At 37.4% G+C, this 19,016-nt stretch overlaps 1 protein-coding gene across 1 annotated transcript; it reads left to right on the top strand.

Annotated features, from left to right (window-relative positions):
- Positions 1–2,136: 2,136 nt before the first annotated feature.
- Positions 2,137–4,361, top strand: LOC115271661 (follitropin subunit beta). The gene is made up of 2 exons (XM_029914569.1): positions 2,137–2,295; positions 4,131–4,361. The coding sequence occupies exons 1-2, from the start codon at positions 2,137–2,139 to the stop codon at positions 4,359–4,361; spliced, it is 390 nt and encodes a 129-aa protein (XP_029770429.1).
- The last annotated feature ends 14,655 nt before the right edge of the window (positions 4,362–19,016 follow it).

Below are 19,016 nucleotides of genomic sequence, written 5' to 3'. Positions count from 1 at the left end.
GGCTCATGTTGACAAGTCCCAAATGTATAACTTCCACCAATATATATCTACAAACGTCTAGACTCAGAATTCTACTTAGAAGTTTTAAAGACACCTCAAGCTTAACATGTCCATATGGAACTCTGTCCCTTTGCTCAAAACGTACTATATCAACAGCCTTCCCATTTCAGTTGATAGCAAGTTTATCCATCAAGTTGCTCAGGCCAGAATCTTTAGTCATCCTTGACTCTTTTCTTTCTCTCTCTCACTCAACATTCATCTGTCAGAAAATTCTGTTGGCTCTACTTTCAACATATATCCAGAATCAGATTATGTTCCATTACCTTCATTACCATCACACTAGTCTGAACAAATATCATTTGTCACCTGGGTTGCTGCAATAGCATCTAATAGGCCTTTCTGTTTCTACCTTTCTTCCCCTACATTAGCAAGAGATCCTTTTAGAACCAAATCGGATCATGGCACTCCTCTACTCAAAATCCTGCAAATGATCCCCTCTCACAAACAATAAAAACCAAGGTCCTACATGATTTGACTTCTGTTATATCTTTGACATCATATCCTAATATTTCTACCATTGTTCTTTTGCTCCAGCCACACTGTTTAAATAATAAATATTTGTTAAACAAATCAATCTCAGTCTCCAAGGGGCTCATGCTCTCCTGGGAGAAACAAAGGGATATTAATGATTTCAAACAGAAAATGTTAATTAAAGCTCTCTTCTATCTCCGATCCTAAATTCTGGCAGGTGAGTGTAGAAGGTTGAGAAATTTACTAGGGATGGGAATGATGTGGGAGAATACAGGTAGGAAGCAAAGACTTTTCAGGCAGGACAAATACAGCACATGTAAAGATCTGGAGAAATGAACCTCCAGAACATTTAGAGAATTACAAGTAAAGCATAAATCAAAGAATAACATTTGAGATTAGAGGATCTGGACGTGGGAGGTAAAGAGAAATGCAGTTTACACTTTAGATAGGAGTCAGATCATGAAAGACTTTCCATTTGTTTGTTTCTTCCCTTACAGCTTTCAAGCTGCTCTCAGAGCAATTTATTAATCATATCTTTTTGATGCACCCTCTCAACAAAGCTAAAGCAATACTTGGAAAGGATTCTGATTTCCCTGAGTTAACGATACAAAAGAAAAACCTAGAGTCACATTTAATTTGACAAGGTAAAGAGTGGGTGTGCTACTATATCAAATTTAATTTGTACAAAATCATCATCTCTGATAACATTATTTTTCCTGATCTACTGAGTTTAGACTACTTTAGTAAGACTTGATCTCCCTGTCTACCTAAACACTGATTCACTTACAGCAAGCTTCACGGTAACATTGGTCTTATTAATACCCAAAAATCCACAAGGTGTTAGCTGCCCATGATTTGGTATAAAAGGTGAATGTAGAAGACTCAGTCTACAGCTTTCACCAGACTAGGAAGCCAACCAAAGGTGAGTCTTGACATCTATAGTCATCAAGTGGTGGTGGTTACTTTTTAAATTATAGGTTTTCCAGGATCTGGAGAATAAATCTAGACCTTTTCAACTACACAACTAGTATTGTGTAGACAATCTGTGCTTGTCAACCTGAGTTCTTAAATATGGTTAATACACTGTAGTCACTTGTAGCAAGTCAGTGAACTTTACATAGACTAATTCACCAGCTTCTTAAATAGTCTTATTTTAAACAAAGGTAAGCAAAACCAAATGATAATATTTATGAGATGCTAAAAATGATGATTTTATAGTATAGAATTTTCTTTTAAACAAAAATAGTCTTTTAAATGGTAATGAATAGACAGATATGATGACCACAATTACCATTCTCAAAATAATCACTTAAATACTCTAATCTTTAAATTACTGCTACTTAAATCATTATATTGGAATTTTGACCTGTAATATGGGTTTACTTTGACAAAAAATAATGAAGGAGAAGGAGTATAAGAAGAAATGTTTGTTCTAGAAACAAAGAAGGAAAGAAAAAGGAAGGAAAGAATTGCTAGACCAAAATGTGACTGGGGAGGATGAGAAGATCAATTCTTTTTGGTTTGGTCAACTTACATAATGATAATTACTTGGGTTTTTTGTTTGTTTGTTTTCAATAGCCTTAATTGTTTGCTTTACAGCCCAGGATGAAGTTAGTCCAATTTTGCTTCCTTTTCTGCTGCTGGAGAGCAATCTGCTGCAAGAGCTGTGAGCTGACTAACATCACCATCACAGTGGAGAAAGAGGAATGCCGCTTCTGCATAAGCATCAATGCCACTTGGTGTGCGGGCTACTGCTACACCCGGGTAGGAACTTTGTTTTGCTGGAAGTGAGGGTCGCAGGGTCTGTACAAGACTGGCTTGATTAAATCTCATTTTATGAATATTTTAACTTTCCAAGTAACAGAATTATGATTGAGGTTAATTGCCATGATACCAGTTTGATGTTTGGGCTTGGATTTGATTAGGGTAAGTCTAGGAAAGCTTTAGATTTGATCTGATCAACTTGAAAATATGCCAATTCTTCATTTCCGGGAAAAAAAAAAAAGGTAGTGCTATGGTAGATTTTCCATATAGAGAGATAAACAAGTAAACATACATATACTTAGTAATAGAAGATCTGAAATATTCCCCAAAAGCCAATTTTTATAACTGAAGCCATATCTTTGCAACAGGCAGTATCAAAATATGTGTCTAAGCCACATAAAAACCATAAATAGCCATATTTTTAAAGTTATTTATTTAAGAGAAAGAGAGAGAGAGAGAGAGAGGGAGAGAGAATCCCAAGCACGTTCTGCACTGTCAACATGAAGCCTGACACAGGGCTTGAACTTATGAACTGTGAGACCATGACCTGATCAAGAACCTACTGAGCCACCCAGGTGCCCCACAAACAGCCATTTAATAAAAACTGTCTTATTGGTCTATCTGATTACAAATGGCAACAAGTAGCCTGAGAAACAGTTAATACACAGACTATTAGAACCAAAATGAATCAGCAATCCTACTCACTTCTTCACGCCTTTGAGAAAAACAAAGCACAGAAGCATGAAACTGCTAGTTTGTATTCACTCAACTTCTTGGCATTAACCTAGAATTTCTACTTTGTTTACTTTGTTCTCCTATAATATCTTGTTATCTACACAAAATTTCATTCTATAAACTGAAACTGAAAATAGTAACTTTTTAATGAAATATATTTTATTAGGTGGTAAATGACTTTGATCAACAGACCTGGTAGCGTGATACTGAAACAAACTACACAGCACTGCAAATGTCTTCTCATGATGCAAACAATTTTTCTAGAAACTGTTTGAACAAACCTATTCTGCCTGGATTAATATCCAAGGGAGCCTGGGTGGTTCAGTCAGCTGAGCATTTGACTCATGATCTTGGCTCAGATCACGACCTCACTGTGGGATTGAGCCCTGTCTTGGGCTGGGCTCTGTTCTGACAGCATGAAACCTACTTGGCATTCTCTCTCTACCTCTCTTTCTCTGCCCCTCCCCCACTCACAGTCAGCCTCTCTCTCTCTCAAATTAATTTAAAAACTTTTATAAAATGTTTTCATGTGTATGCTTTGAAACTGAGAGCCCTGCAAAATACACAACATTTAAGGGGGAGAAATGTCTATAAGGCAGTGAAATATTTAAAATTTTCCATGAGCCTTCATAATCATGTTAAGCTAAGCATTAGCATTTCCTATTATATCTTTTTTGGCTTTTATAAACACCTAGGGACAATGTATTTGGAAACATTTTCTGAGAAATTAAATTTCAGTGTTTTAAGGTTCAAGTTGTCATTAACATAGCTTTTGACTAAGTATAAAAATCAACTTAACATTTCTGTCATATTTCCCTTTTCATCATTTTTCTATATTGAAATTTAAAATTTATCCACAGTTTGAGAAATATTTAAGAATTTATATTGACATAAGGAGTAGTTATGTTTTCTGTAAGATTTCCAAAACCAGGAAATAGGATATTTATAAGATAATATTTTCTTGGTTAGGAATTCCTTAAGTGAGCTTTAATGGGTAGATGTTAGAACAAGCAATATTAAATTCCCCTCTCATTTTGATTATGCTACATAAAAACTTCCAGCATATTTTAGCCTAACCCTCTCCTTTCTAAACTCCTCAGGATCTAGTATACAAGGACCCAACCAGGACCAACACCCAGAAAACATGTACCTTCAAAGAACTGGTATACGAGACAGTGAAAGTGCCTGGCTGTGCTCACCAGGCAGATTCCTTGTATACATACCCAGTAGCCACTGAATGTCACTGTGGCAAGTGTGACAGTGACAGTACTGACTGCACCGTACGAGGCCTGGGGCCTAGCTACTGCTCCTTCAGTGAAATGGAAGAATAAAGAGCAGTGGAGATTTCAAGCCACCTACCCTTGTCCTGAAGGACCAAGATATCCAAGAAGTCTGTGTGTGTCCATATGCCCAGGCTGCAACCCACTGTGGAGCAGGGGATCATTAGACCCCTGATCCCTGTTCTCCAGGCAGAGGAGATCCAGGAATTAAGAATTCTGGGGCCAGGAGCCTGTTACTACTCAATGCTGTATACCTGGTTTCACAAATTTCATTCAGTCTGACTTACCTTATAGACATGTGGGTGCTTTCTTATTTAATAATCCTAGAAATCCTCTCAGGCAACCCCTTTCTCTAAGAGGAAGAAATAAGGGAAATAAGATGGGAATGGGTCAGAGTATTAAAGGCAGCCTTCTAGATATTTAAGCCCTCAAAAGTAGGGCCAGCATCTTCATGATTATAGTCTCAATGCCTAGCACCGTGCCTGAAATTTAGTAAGAAATTCAACAATGGCTTCCTTAAGGAAAGTAAGATCAGGAAAGTAAGGATAGAAAACATTAAAAGAGCATGTTTGACTCTGGCTGATGAGACTGCCCTCAGCAATGCCAATCAGTCCATGACATTGAAGGCATTAGACTCACCTCACCTTTTCTTCCCTGTCACATAGAGTATTGTGATAGGATGCAACTTGCATGAATTGCTTAGTGCATATGGAGGTTACGAGAGCTCAAAATTTCTATTACTACCAAGCTCTTCAGTTAAGAGTAAAAGCAAGAAATGTTAATGTGGGCCTGGGAAAATTAGCCTGTATCTATTTCATCATTTAAACAAATTGAACAAGTACGATCAGGCTCCTGCAAAATTCCCTTTAAGAGGTAGGAAAAAAACCCAAAAACACTACATCACCCTGCGCTCTAGGCTAGGATCCACTCCTTTGAACAGAGGTGGATTTCAAAGTAGATTGATGGCAATTTTGTCAACTTAGTAAGTACATTTATCCCATCTACAAACATATTTGTGTAAAAAAAATTGCTTTTTGAGAAAGAGCTAGGAGGGAAAACTACCTGTTGTCTAGAATCCTCCATATATCAATCTTTTCTTTTATTTATCCATGTTCTCCCATATCTGTTTCTTTTTCAAAAGGATAAATATTAAAACTATTTCATGAGTTGATTTCTTTTCAGGGTGTTACCTCTCTTACTCACATACTTATCTCATACTTATATTGTTTAATTTATCTAAATCGTATTTTTTTAATAAAGTTGCTAACCACAGAGTCTTAGATTTGGATTTTTTTGATGTATAAGCAAATAACTAAAATGTGTGTTATGTTTATATTGGTAGAAATAATATTAAAAGTAATTCCTAACTCTTCTGTAATATTTACTTGTCCTCACCTTTGAAAATATTAAAATGAATTTTTTTGGATATCTAGAAGTGTTTACTTAAATTTCCTGTTATTTTTTGAACTCAGTTTCTGATGGAGTGGGGGTTAGGGGGGTGAAGATAAAGAGAGAATCACAGAGTGTGTGGGACATTGGAGATTTTCTAGTTCATTCTTTGAATTTTTGAAATGGAAAAATTGAAGTCTAAGGATATTAGTTCAACCCACCCAAGATCACAAAGACAGTTCATGGCAGAACTAGGATTAGAACTCTGGCCTCCTAGGAGCACCTGGGTGGCTCTGTTGGTTGAATATCAAATTGTTGATTTTGATTCAGGTCATGATCTCATGTCATGGGGTCATGCTCCACATCTGGCACACTGAGCATGGAGGCTGCTCGAGATTTTCTCTCTCTTTCTATCTCTCTTTCTCTCCCTCTGCCCCTTCCCTGCTTGTCCATTCACGTACTCTCTGTCTCTAAAACAAAAAATTTTTAAAAAGCAGAAAAAGAGTCCTGGTCTCCTGGTTCTTAGCCAGCCCTCCTATTACTACTCCACCATATTAAAAAGTCATTTTGGCAAAGATTGAAGCAAAACTGTATGTATCGACAATCAAGTTATGCACATTCAAATCCGGTACTGATTGGGTCATATTTATATTCTCTACAATATTTTGACACACTGAGATTAGGGCTTATCAAACAAAGTTGAGTAAGAGATTTATATTATGACAATGTTTCCCTCCTCGTTATACTTTTAGAAATCAAAACAATCGCCTTCTTGTTAGAGATAGTACAGCGCAATGGATCCAGAGTTAACTTGTCTTAATCACCTTGTCCAGATATAACATCTTAAACAAGCTACTTAAATTCTCTGGATCTCTTTTTCCTCAGCTGTAAAATGAGGCTAGTAATATTTACCTCAGGGGGTTAAATGGATGATTAAATGGGAAAACACATGTAAAAGGGCTTAGAACAGTGCCCGGCACACAGCAATTCCTCAGTAAATACTAGTTGTTATGCTTTAAAAGAGATGATGTATCAAGATGCAAAGTCAGACCTAAGTAAAACCACATAGCTTAGGTTCTTTCTAGTAATATAAGGCAAGCGATTTAACTACTCTGGGCATCACTTTCCTCACTTCTAAAATGGAGTAAACTATCCCAAGGGTTGCTGTAAAGATTAAAAAAGATAATTAATGTGAGGTGCTTTAGGAGTCCAACAGAAGGACTATAATCTTGACGTAGAGAGACCTCTACAACTTAGCTTAGAACGTCAAGGTCAAAATGCCAGGAAGCAGCAACATTTTCTGCTTGAGACACCCCCCATGCCAAACAGAAGTTCAATCCTCTATGAAGCAGCAATAAAGGACATTTATGAGCTCTCAAAGTGCTTGCCAAGAAAAGGCATATCCTCATGGGCCACCATTTTAGTTAAAGCCCATATTGTCTCTCCTAAGCATTATAGCAAGGGTCTTTCTACCTCTGAGCAGTCCTCATATGGCTCAACTCCTCACAAATCACAACTGTGACCATGTCTAATAATGAATGGGATTCCCCTTTTTTTCAGAATAAAATCTTAATATTTAGCTGACACATGAGTCTCATCATGGTCTAGCCTATGACTACCTCTCAACTTCCTATCTCCCTGTTCCCTCATTTATAGGAGGCTGTTATACCTGAGACCATCTATGAGAGTTTAGGGATGGTTTTGAACCTTCCACCCCTGGAATGTTTTAACCAGAACACCACAGCTTTCCTTCCATAAGAGATCTGGCTGACTATTGTAGAATTCAGTAGTGCTGATTTACTGACCAGTTTAAGTGATTAAAAATGTGGTACCAGTACCTAAGATTAGTAAACACTAAATTCACAATAGTTAGGAAAGATAAAGATGAATGTAACTGGAGGAAAGTATTTAAGGAGCCTAAAACTAGATTTATAATGTGTATATCTTAAATCAAAGTCACAAATATGGTATAATGTTAACATATATATATATCTAGGGGAGAGCTATCCAGGTGTTCATTATATTCTTTCATACATATAGTTTGCTAGTTAACACGTGACATAGCATCTTTATATGGTTTGTACATTTAATCCTGAATTTATGCCCATTATGAAAGTTGAGGTGGGTCCTGAGCCTAAAGTCACAGAGTTAGTGTGCAAGGCTCAGTCATTAATATTCCTTTAGATATTGAGGCAGAATTCAGTATGTTCACCAAGATGTGTGCCTACTTCCTCCTGGCTATAAAGCTGAACTCCATTTCCTAGTCTTCCTTGCAATCAAGTTATATCCATGTTGCAGTCAATAGAATGTGAGTGGAAGTACTAAGAGATATTCCATATCTAGCCCCTGAAATCCTCTCACAAGCAATCATCCATTCTCTTCCTGTATCAGCTGAGTATCAACACCTAGAATAACCTTGAAAGCTTTGTGATGATAATAGAGCCACTGTCAGCCTGGATTCTGGGATGCTTGCATGGAGTAGTAAGGCCCACCATCAACAGCCCTTACACTAGACTGGATGGACTTTAGATCAATGAAGAAATTTTCTATTGGGTTAAGGTACTGGCATTGGTGTGTTTATCAATTGGGAAAAAATGAATTATTTTAAATAATGTATAAATTGGCACTGGAAGTAGAGTGCTGCATTAACGAAAAATTAGCATATGTTGCATTAGCTTAGTGGTTGGACAACAGGATAAAAAAATGATAATCAGAGTAAAACTTTCACCTGTAAAAACATGAAGTCCAATCACATGCTTATTGAGCAGTTAGCAAATTTATGGCCTGTGGTCCAAATCTGGCCCATCAACTTAAAAAAAACAAAGTTTATTGGCATATAGCCAGTTATCTACGGTTGTTTTTGCACTACAACAGAATTCAGTAGTTGTAACAAAAACCGATTATGGTCCACAAAGTCTAAAATTATTTACAATCTAGACCTTTACAGAAGAAGTTTGCCAAACTTGCTATAAGGGTTGACAAAGAGTTCAAATGTTAATAGAATTGGCTTTTACCCTCTAGTTATTAAAGCTATGGTTAGTTTGCAAATAGACATAAAAGGGAATGGAGAAAATCTAGGAATTTGAAGACTTGAGGTTTATAATAAAAGTTTATTGCTTCTAGACCCCAAATAGTAAGAGATAAAATGCTTTGAGGAACAAAGGTCTATTAGGATTCAGTCCTGAGGTAAAGACAGTGTGAAGGTTCCTCAAAAAACTATCCATAGAACTCCCTTATGACCCAGCAATACCATTGCTAGGGATTTACCCAACGGATACAGAAGTGCTGATGCATAGGAGCACATGTACCCCAATGTTCATAGCAGCACTGTCAACAATAGCCAAAACATGGAAAAAGCCTAAATGCCCATCACCTGATGAGTGGATCAAGAAGATGTGGTATATATACACAGTGGAGTACTACATGGCAATGAGAAAGAATGAAATATGGTCATTTGTAGGAAAGTGGATGGACCTTGAGGGTGTCATGCTAAGCGAAATAAGTCAGGCAGAGAAGGACAGAAACCATATGCTTGCACTCATAGGTCTAACAGGAAAACAGGAGAAACCTAATGGAGGACCAGGGGGAGGGGAAGAGGGAAAGAGAGTAGGGGAGAGAGAGGGATGCAAAACTTGAGAGACTATTGAATACTGAAAATGAACTGAGGGTTGAAGGGGAAGGGGGAGGGGGAAAGAGGTGGTGGTGGTGGAGGAGGGCACTTATGGGGAAGAGCACTGGGTGTTGTATGGAAACCAATTTGACAATAAACTATTTTTAAAAAATTATAGAATAATAAAACTACAAAGAACCTTTAAAAAAAAGACAGATTTAAGGCGTGGCCTTCCCACCTAGGTCTTTTATCTCAGATGGTATACACAGTAGAACCATAAAGTTGTAAGGAAGCAAAAAAATAAATAAATCAGGATTTATAATCATGTTTAGGAAAAGAACTTTAGGTGTTTTTACAGGCACCAGGAACAAAGTATTTGAGAGAGTTGTCAACAAAACCAAAAGACTAGACCAAAAATGCCTTTAATTATTCAAACAACCTTTGAGTCCCCAAAGTTGGTGGGCAGAAAATACCCTACTAAACTTGTACAACCCCCAGGAGGGCCACTCTCTATACCTACTTTAAATGGGATAATGGAGAACAAGGACATGGGGGGAAATGTTCCTCTAGACAGAAGAATCAGCATCTAATTAAGAAACTTTCTCAACCGCCAAGGCAGAAGGATTTCCAAATGCTTGTGCAATAGGATTTGGTCATTGCATAATCCCATGAGCTGTGTCTTCTAGTCTTCCCTTTTATGAATGGAATGCTATTGTGGTTAGTGTTATGGTATAAAAGTGCCACTACTTAATCACTGAGTAGTAGGTGAAGAGGGAAAAGGAAGATAACATGTCTTTTTAGTTCATGGGTTGCTCATTCCTCATGAGGAGGTACATGTGGAGTGATGGTGAGAATTTTATCATCTGGAAAGTAGGGGCCTGGAACTGGACTCAGGAATGGATAAGCTTTTTGGAGACAAGGGGACATGAGGGGAAAAGATAAAACTGTGTTTGTTCTTAGGTATTTGGACTGTGACAGGGATTGCTATATGCTCACCAAAACCCTTTTTCTACTCTTCTTGGGGACATAACTTGTCTACCTTTCCCAGACTTACCCGCAGAAAGGTCTGATTATGTGATTGAGTTATACCAATGAGTTCTGATCTACCAAGGTTATCAGAAATGATGTGTGCTAATTCTAGGTCTGGCTCACAAATCATTCCCATAATGAATAATATTTCCCCTCTTGTCTGGCTGAGTTTTATGCTTAAAGCAATCTTGGAAGTCTTGTATAGAAGATGACAGAACATCCATCAGCCTGTCTCTGAATGACCAAAAGGATCCACATAACCCCACACACCTGTTCCCTCTGAGAGGCCTTAATGTCATAAAGAAGTAAATTTCTCTTGTGTTAAGTCACTGAAACTTGAAGGTTTACAACAGGTAATGCTACCTTAAATCCAGAGATCCACAGTGCTCAAGAAACTTAATGTTTCATACCAATCTACATGAGCCAAATACAAAGTCAGTTATCTAATACTGTTCACATATACACCCATAGATTACCATCTTCTGGTGAAGAAATAAATTTGTCAATTAATATTTTAACTTTGAGCCTGGATATGTGTGTGTATGTGTGTGTGTGTGTGTGTGTGTGTGTGTGTGTGTGTGCTTGCACGCATGTGCATGCACACAATGTCCCTAAATAAAATTTCCTTCATCTTTCAGTCTGAAAGTAGACTCAGGGAATGACACCCAAGAGCCCTGATGACCAGTAAAAAGACCTTCCACAAAAAGGCAAGCTAGTGCCTCCTTCCTGCTTCTCTGGTAAAGTCTCTTTCCTGAGGCATATGATCACAGAGATATTAAGTGGAAAACCCAAGAATCAGGAAGTTCTCATGATTTCCATGCCTATGTACTATCTACTATGCTCCACTGTTTCTCCGCAAGCTTCATCATGAGAGTAATTTGAGGGTCCATGTAGAGATAGACCACCTGGCAACATTTGGGTAGGCCTTAAAATTCAATACTCAGGGCACTGTTAAGGTTTTAATAAAGTCAGGAATTCATATCACACTAAGATATGATTCTGTCTTGCAAATGGAATTATTTCAAAGCCTCACCTTACCTGGGTAAAGAAAAGGTGACTCCAAAGGAGAGGTAATATTGATTAGACCAAATGTTAAAGTCCAGTAAAAGTGATAAAGTACAGGGGCACCTGGGTGGCTCAGTCAGTTAGGCTGCCGGCTTTGGCTCAGGTCATGATCTCACTGTTCCTGGGTTCGAGACCCGCATCAGGCTCTGTGCTGACAGCTAGCTCAGAGCCTGGAGCCTGCTTCAGATTCTGTATCTCCCTCTCTCTCTAACCCTCCCCTGCTCACACTGTCTTTCTGTGTCTCTCAAAAATAAAAAATAAAAAAAAAGAGTGATAAAGTACAGAGGAACTAGGCAGAGAATTGAAGTTATTAAGCAATAAGTCCTCAAAGGCTCCCATATGTGGAATTTCCATCTTAATACAATTTTTCCAAATCTAGAGCAAGATAGTCTACTCCTTTAGTACTTTTCTTAAGCTCCAATATAGATCCTGAAAAGTTCACCAAATAACATCAATAATAACAAAACAATCTGACCCACCTTGAAGAAATACACATAATGATCATATTAAAACCACATATATAGAATATGGTCTGTTGGTCCATGTGAAGAAATGGATATATAGACAGTCAGCTTGCATTAGATAATAAAAATAATTAATATCCACTCAGAACCAACCAAAATAATTGATGTTGCATTTAGGAAGTCAGCTGTTCTTAAAATAAGCAGGAAAACAAAAGTCCATCATATAGCAACTCAGACAGGTGAGCACTGAAGATGTGACTGTGTTAAGTAGACAATGAAATCAGTGCCCAGTTTACCACACTCCTCCAGACAGGGCCTTTGTGGTGGCAAAGGAAAGACACCCATTATGTTTCTTTGTAATAAAGAAAGCTATTACCTTGAGAATGCTCATGGAGTTGGAACTAAAACTAAAATACCTAAAAGGACCAAAGCAGCATTCTCATTCAGGGATCCCCAAGGCTCATTTCTAACATCTTTTTCTCTCTGCACAATAGCTCCAATATCTTCAGTATGGATGTGGCTGTTAATTAGAGACTCCTTTCAGCACAGCACCCAACATCCATCAGAACTTTTCTTTGAGTCTCTTAGCTTAAATCCCCAAGAGAGAAGATTTCATTGACTCAAATGGTATCATCCGCTTGGGTAGAGTTCTTCACACACGCCATGACAAAGATCACTAGGTAACTCAACAGTGGGCTTCTGAGTTACCTAAAAGCAGGCTGCCTTTGAAAGCAAAATATAACCTTTGTCCCTTCAGTGGCTTCCCATAAACAAAGAGCAGCCTGATGTTTTCTTGAGCAAAGAAGAAGTAAAACGGCAGTTCATATTCAAAAGGGAAGTTGAATATGGCAGGCATATTGACTGCCAGATCTCAAACAGATATTTCTGAAATCAGACCCAACAATTTTAATGGATTTGAAAAGCTCTAAGTAGTTGTTCTGCATTTGAAAAAAAAAAAGTGTGATTCATCCTTTTCAAGATAGGCATATTGATTTGATTTCACGCTACTTTCTATACATTGGCCCCAACATATAAATATCATATGCTACTGTCATCAGTACACTGAAAAAGCAGGATTCGTGAAGTATGATCCTAAAAGCAATTTTATTTGTTCTCCCACTGTCTCCTTGAATTTGTTCAGAGGCAGCTGTCCTTTTCCTGCCACTGCATAAAAATTTATCAGGTTACATGTCATCACAGGTCACTCTTGGGTAATAAAATCTTCATTATCATTTCACAAACACAATAGCAACCCCAAACCTCCAGTCCCAGCTAACAGCAAAAACTTCAAACAGAAGCTGTTATTAAACTTTTTCCATCCTTGCCAGAGTGGGTGGTTGATCCTTAACTCTCCCTCTCCATATAGATTTCTATACCCGGCCTGCAGGTTCCTGGCACCCCTGGATGTGAATACAGAGTAGGGAAGAGAAGAAGGACGAAAAAGATGATTGCATGCTTTTAGGACCTGATAACTTTTTGAAGCTGACTGTCTCTGAGCATATGTCTGTGTTCTCCAGAGGTGCCTCTGCTAAGACTCTCCAACTGCACTTCCCTAACATGGGTAGTGCCTCACCATAGGCAGGTCTCTCTGCGCCCCTTACCTTCTTTATCCAACACTATCTCCAGTCTCCAGCAAAAACCCTCCTGAGCAGGATCCTTTATTAGACAGACATTCCTAAAGTGACCTTCTCATACACACCCAGAATTTCTGAGTCACTAGTCCAATATTGGAGAGGAGAGAAGTTACTTTCTAAATCCTACCCTTCTACTCTGAAGCCACAGGAAGCTTTGCCTAGTTTCTTAACTTTCCGCTTTCTCAGGCATGAGTCAGGTATCAGTCTAGGGACATCTGAGAATGTAGATCAAGCTATCTGAGGGGTACATTGAAGCCTCCCACCCCTGAAGTAGAAATGAGGAGACGGTACCTCTGTACAACAGGGACTAGAGTGGGAATTTCAAACAAGCTCCTCCAAAGCATTCATCTTCATAAAATCCTCTCATTTCCAACCATCAACATTTAGTTAATTCCTTAATGAGAGTGATGTTCTTTAAAAAATTTTTGGCTGTCTGCTCTGTAATTCCTAAAGGATGATCTATCTCAGTTCATTTTAATATCTGGAACCCATTACATCTCCATGTCTTGAAACTTTCATTTTAACATCCTATTATACCACCTAATACATTGTGAGAAATCAGTTGATCAAACAGAAACATTATGCTCATGGTTTTTATTTTTCCCTATCTTCAGTCTGATGCAGGAATCCACCCTTACCTTCAAACAATTCTTGAGTAATTTATTCTTGATGATACCAAAAGAAATGCAGTAGGGAGTGCTACTACATGACACATAGAAGAAACAGAAATGGAAATGATCTCTAGATAGACACAGGTACTGTGAGATAACTATATCTCCACTCAAATGCAATTTTACCATCTCCTAAATTCCATTTTCCCCTCCAGTTCACTTAATATGCACCTGCAGAATGCTGTCTCAAAATTTAATTTTCCTTTGGGTAAAATTCTCATCCAGCCTTGAACATGAAGTTGTGACGAAGACAAATGGGCAGAATTTGGAAGGGGACACATGGGCCAATGAGAGAAAAGGAAGAGGGGGAAAAAAAGCAGTCTCAGAAATTGTCTTAGTTCAGGCTGCTGTAACAAGACTAGATGGCTTAAACAGAAAATCTGGGGCTAGAATCCTACATCCAGGTGCTGGCCAACTCAATTCCTAGAGGGAGCATTCTTTCTGGCTTATGGAAAACCGCCTTCTCACTGCATCCTGACATGGTGGAGGAAGAGGGAGAAAGGGAACAAGTGAAGAAAGGAGGAGAGTGAGAAAAGGAGAAAAAGAAGAAGTGGGCAAGGGGGAAAAGAGAGGAGTGGAGGAGACAGGAGAGAGAAAGAGAGCATTTTTGCGTCTCTTGTTTTTTAAGTTATTTGAGTACGGTTGACACATAATTTTATATTAGTTTCAGGTGTACAACACAGTGATTCCATAATGAGTCTATATATTACATTCACCACAACTGTAGCTACCATCTGTCACCATACATCTCTATTACAATACTATGTTTTTCATGCTGTGCCTTTTATCCCAATGGTTTATTCATTTCATAACTGGAGGTGTGTATCTCCCACTCCCTCTTCATCCATTTTTCTCATTCTCCCACTCCCCTCCCCTCTGGCAACCACAAATTTATTCTCTGTATTTACAGGCCTGATTTTCTTTTTTTTTTTTTTTTAATTTATTCATTTGTTTTTTAGATTCACTTGAGTAAAATCATATGGTATTTATCTTTCTTGGTCTTACTTCACTTCAGCATAACACTCTCTAGGTCCATCCATGTTGTCTCAAATAGCAAGATATCACACTTTTTATGGCTGCATAGTATTCATGTGTGTATGTGTATATACATATTTCTTATCCATCTGTCTATTGATAGACACTTAGGTTGCTTCCATATCTTGGCTATTATAAGTAATGTTGCAAAACACATAAGGATTCATATATCTTTTCAAATTCATGTTTTCATTTTCTTTGGGTAAAATGCCCAGTAGTGGAAAGATTGATTCATATGCTATTGCTATTTTTAATATTTTGAGAAACCTCCATAATGTTTTCCACAGTAACTGCACCCCTAATTTACATTCCCACCAACCGATTTCTTTCCCTCCATATCATTACCAACACCTGTTATTTCTTCTCTTTTTGATTGTAGCCATTGTGAGAGGTTTAAAGGGTATTTCATTGTGGTTTTGATCTGCATTTCCCTGATGATTAGAGATGTCTAGCATCTTTTCATATGTCTTTTGGACATCTTATGTCTTCTTTGGAAAAGTGTTTAGGTCCTCTCCCATTTTATAATCAATATTTTTGTTTTCTTGGTGTTGAGTTGTATAAGTTCTTTATATATTTTGGATAGGTAACCCCTTATTGGATTTATCATTTGCAAGTACCTTCTCCCATTCAGTAGGTTATCTTTTTGTTTTGTTGATGGTTTCCTTTGCCTTGTGAAAGCTTTTTCTTTTGATGTAGTCCCAATAGTTTATTTTTGCTTTTGTTTCCCTTGCCTGAGGAGACATGTCTAGAAAAATGTTTCTGGGGCCAAAGTCAGAAAAATTACTGCTTGTTTTCTCTTCCAGGATGTTCATGTTTCAGGTCTCACATTTAGGTCTTTAATCCATTTTGAGCTTATTTTTGTATATGATTTTAGAAAGTGGTCCAGTTTTCCCAGCACCACTTATTGAAGAGATTATCTTTTCCCCATTATATATTCTTGCCTTCTTTGTCATAGATTAAGATTAACCATATAAGTGTGGGGTTATTTCTGGGCTCTCTATTCTGTTCTATTGATCTATGTTTCTATTTTTGTGCCAGTACCATACTGTTTTGACTACTACAGTTTTCTAATATAACTTGAAACATGGAATTGTGATAACTCCGGCTTTGTTCTTCTTTCTCAAGATTGCTTTGGCAATCTTCGGCAATTCAGGGTCTTTTGTGATTTCATACAAATTTTAGTATTATTTGTTCCAGTCCTGTGAAAAATGCTATTGGTATTTTGACAGGGATTACTATGAGACGGTAAATTGTTTGGGTACTATGTGCACTTTACCTATATTAATCCTTCTAACCCGTAAACATGAAATGTCCTCCCATGTATTTGTGTCATCAACAACTCCTTTCATTAATGTTTCATAGTTTTCAGAGTACAAGTTTTTCACCTCTTTGGTTATGTTTATTCCTAGGTTACTTATTCATTTTAGAGCAATTAGAAATGGAGCTATTGGGGTGCCTGGATGGCTCAGTTGGTTAAGCGTCCAGCTTCTGGCTTTGGCTCAGGTCATGATCTCATGGTTCGTGGGTTCAAGCCCTGCCTTGGGCTCTGTGCTGACAGCTAGCTCAGAGCCTGGAGCCTGCTTCCATGTCTGTGTCTCCCTCTCTCTCTGACCCTCCCCTGTTCATGCTGTCTCTCTCTGTCTCTCAAAAATTAAAAAAAAAAAAAAGAAATGGAGTTGTTGCCTTAATTTTTCTTTCTGATACTTCATTATTAGTGTATAGAAATGCTACTGATTTTGGTGTTTTAATTTTGTATTCTGCAACTTTGCTGAATTCATTTATTACTTCCACTAGTTTTCTAGTGGATTCTTTAAAGTGTTCTATATATGTCATATGAAAATAGTGAAAAGTATAACTCTTCTTTACCAATATATATGCCTCTTATTTCTTAAATTTTTTAATATTCATTTATTTTTTTGAGACAGAGAACAACTAGGGGAGGGGCAGAAAGAGAGAAAGACATAAGATCCAAAACAGGCTCCAGGCTCTGAGCTGTCAGCACAGAGCCCAATGTGGGGCACCAAACCCATGAACCGCGAGATCATGACCTAAGCCAAGTCAGATAATCAGCCAACTGAGCCATCCACATGCCCCACCTCTTATTTCTTTTTCCTGTCTGACTGCTGTGGCTAGGACCTTCAGTACTATATTGAATAAAAGTGGTGAGAGTACACATTCTTGTTTTATTTCTGACCTTAGAGGAAAAGCTTTTATTTTCAGTTTTTTACCATCGAGTGTGATGTCAGCTGTGGGCTTTTCATATAAGGCTATCAAAGTATAGTCCCTCTAAATCCACTTTAATGAGAGTTTTTATCATGAATGGGTATTGTACTTTGTGAAATGCTTTTTCTGCATCTATTGAGGTGATCATATGATTTTTATCTTTCATTTTGTTGATGTGGTATATCAGTTTGATTAATTTACAAATATTGAACCATCCTTGTATCACCAGAATAAATCCCCATTCATGGTGCATGATCTTTTTAATGTATTATTGAATGCTATTTGCTATTATTTTGTTGAGGATTTTTGCACCAATGTTAACAAGGAAATTGGTCTGTAGATTTTTTGTGGTTTCTTTGGTTATGGTATCAGGCCTCATAAAATGTATCTGAAAGCTTTCCTTCCTCTTCTGCTTTTTGGAATAGTTTGAGGGGAATAGTATTAACTCTTCTTTAAATGCTTGGTATGATTCACCTGTGAACCCATCTGATAGTTTTACTTTTTGGTACTTTTTGATTACCAATTCAATTTTGTTAGTTGTTATCATTCTGTTCAATCTTCTATTTCTTCTTGATTCACATTTGGAAGACTGTATGTTTCTAGATATTTACCCATTTCTTCTGGCTTGTCCAATTTGTTGGCATACCATTTTTTAATTTATTTTCTTAATACCCTTTTGTATTTCTTTTCTTTTTTTTTTTTTTTTTTTTTAGTTTTTATTTATTTTTGAGAGAGAGCAAGTGAGAAAGCACACAAGCCAGGGAGGAGCAGAGAGAGAATCCCAAGCAGGCTCTGCATTAACAGCATATAACCCAACATGGGATTTGATCTCATGAACTGTGACATCATGACCTAAACCAAACCAAAGAGCTGAATGATTAACCAACTGAGCCACCCAGGCACCCTTAATTCTTTGTATTTCTATGGTTTCAGTTGTTAGTTCTCTCTTGTTTCTGATTTTATGTGGGTACTTTTTCTTTTTTTCTTGATGAATCTGACTAAAGGTTTATCAATTTTCTATTTCAAACAACCGGGTCTTGGTTTAATGTGTGTGTGTGTGTGTGTGTGTGTGTGTGTAGTCTCTGTGTCATGTACTTATGCTCTGATCTTTATTATTTCCTTCCTTCTATTCAACTTGGGGTTTCTTCTTTTCTAGTTCTTTAAGTGTAAGGTTGGAGTGTTTATTTGAGCTTTTGTTGTTTCTTGAGATAGGCCTATATCGCTATATATTTCTCTTGTGGAACTGCTTTGGCTAAATCCCAATGATTTTAGACCACTGCATTTTTATTTTCACTGGTCTCCATGAATTTTTTTTCTTCTTCTGTGACTTCATTGACCCATTGGTTGTTTAGTATCATATTGTGTAGCCTCCACATGTTTGTTTTTTCCAGTTTTATTTTCTTGTCATTTATTTCTAGTTTCAAAATTTTGTGGTCAGAAAAGATACACAGAATGATTTCAGTCATCTCAAATTTATTGAGGCTTTTCTTGTGACCTAATATATGACCTATTCTGGATGTTTCATTTGTACTTGAAAAGAACATGTATACTGTTGGTTTTGGATGGAATGCTCTATATAGATCTGT

Source organism: Suricata suricatta, chromosome 11 (genome assembly GCF_006229205.1).
Source record: "Suricata suricatta isolate VVHF042 chromosome 11, meerkat_22Aug2017_6uvM2_HiC, whole genome shotgun sequence".
Classification (NCBI taxonomy): Eukaryota; Metazoa; Chordata; class Mammalia; order Carnivora; family Herpestidae; genus Suricata; species Suricata suricatta.
This window is presented reverse-complemented; position numbering and strand designations above follow the sequence as displayed.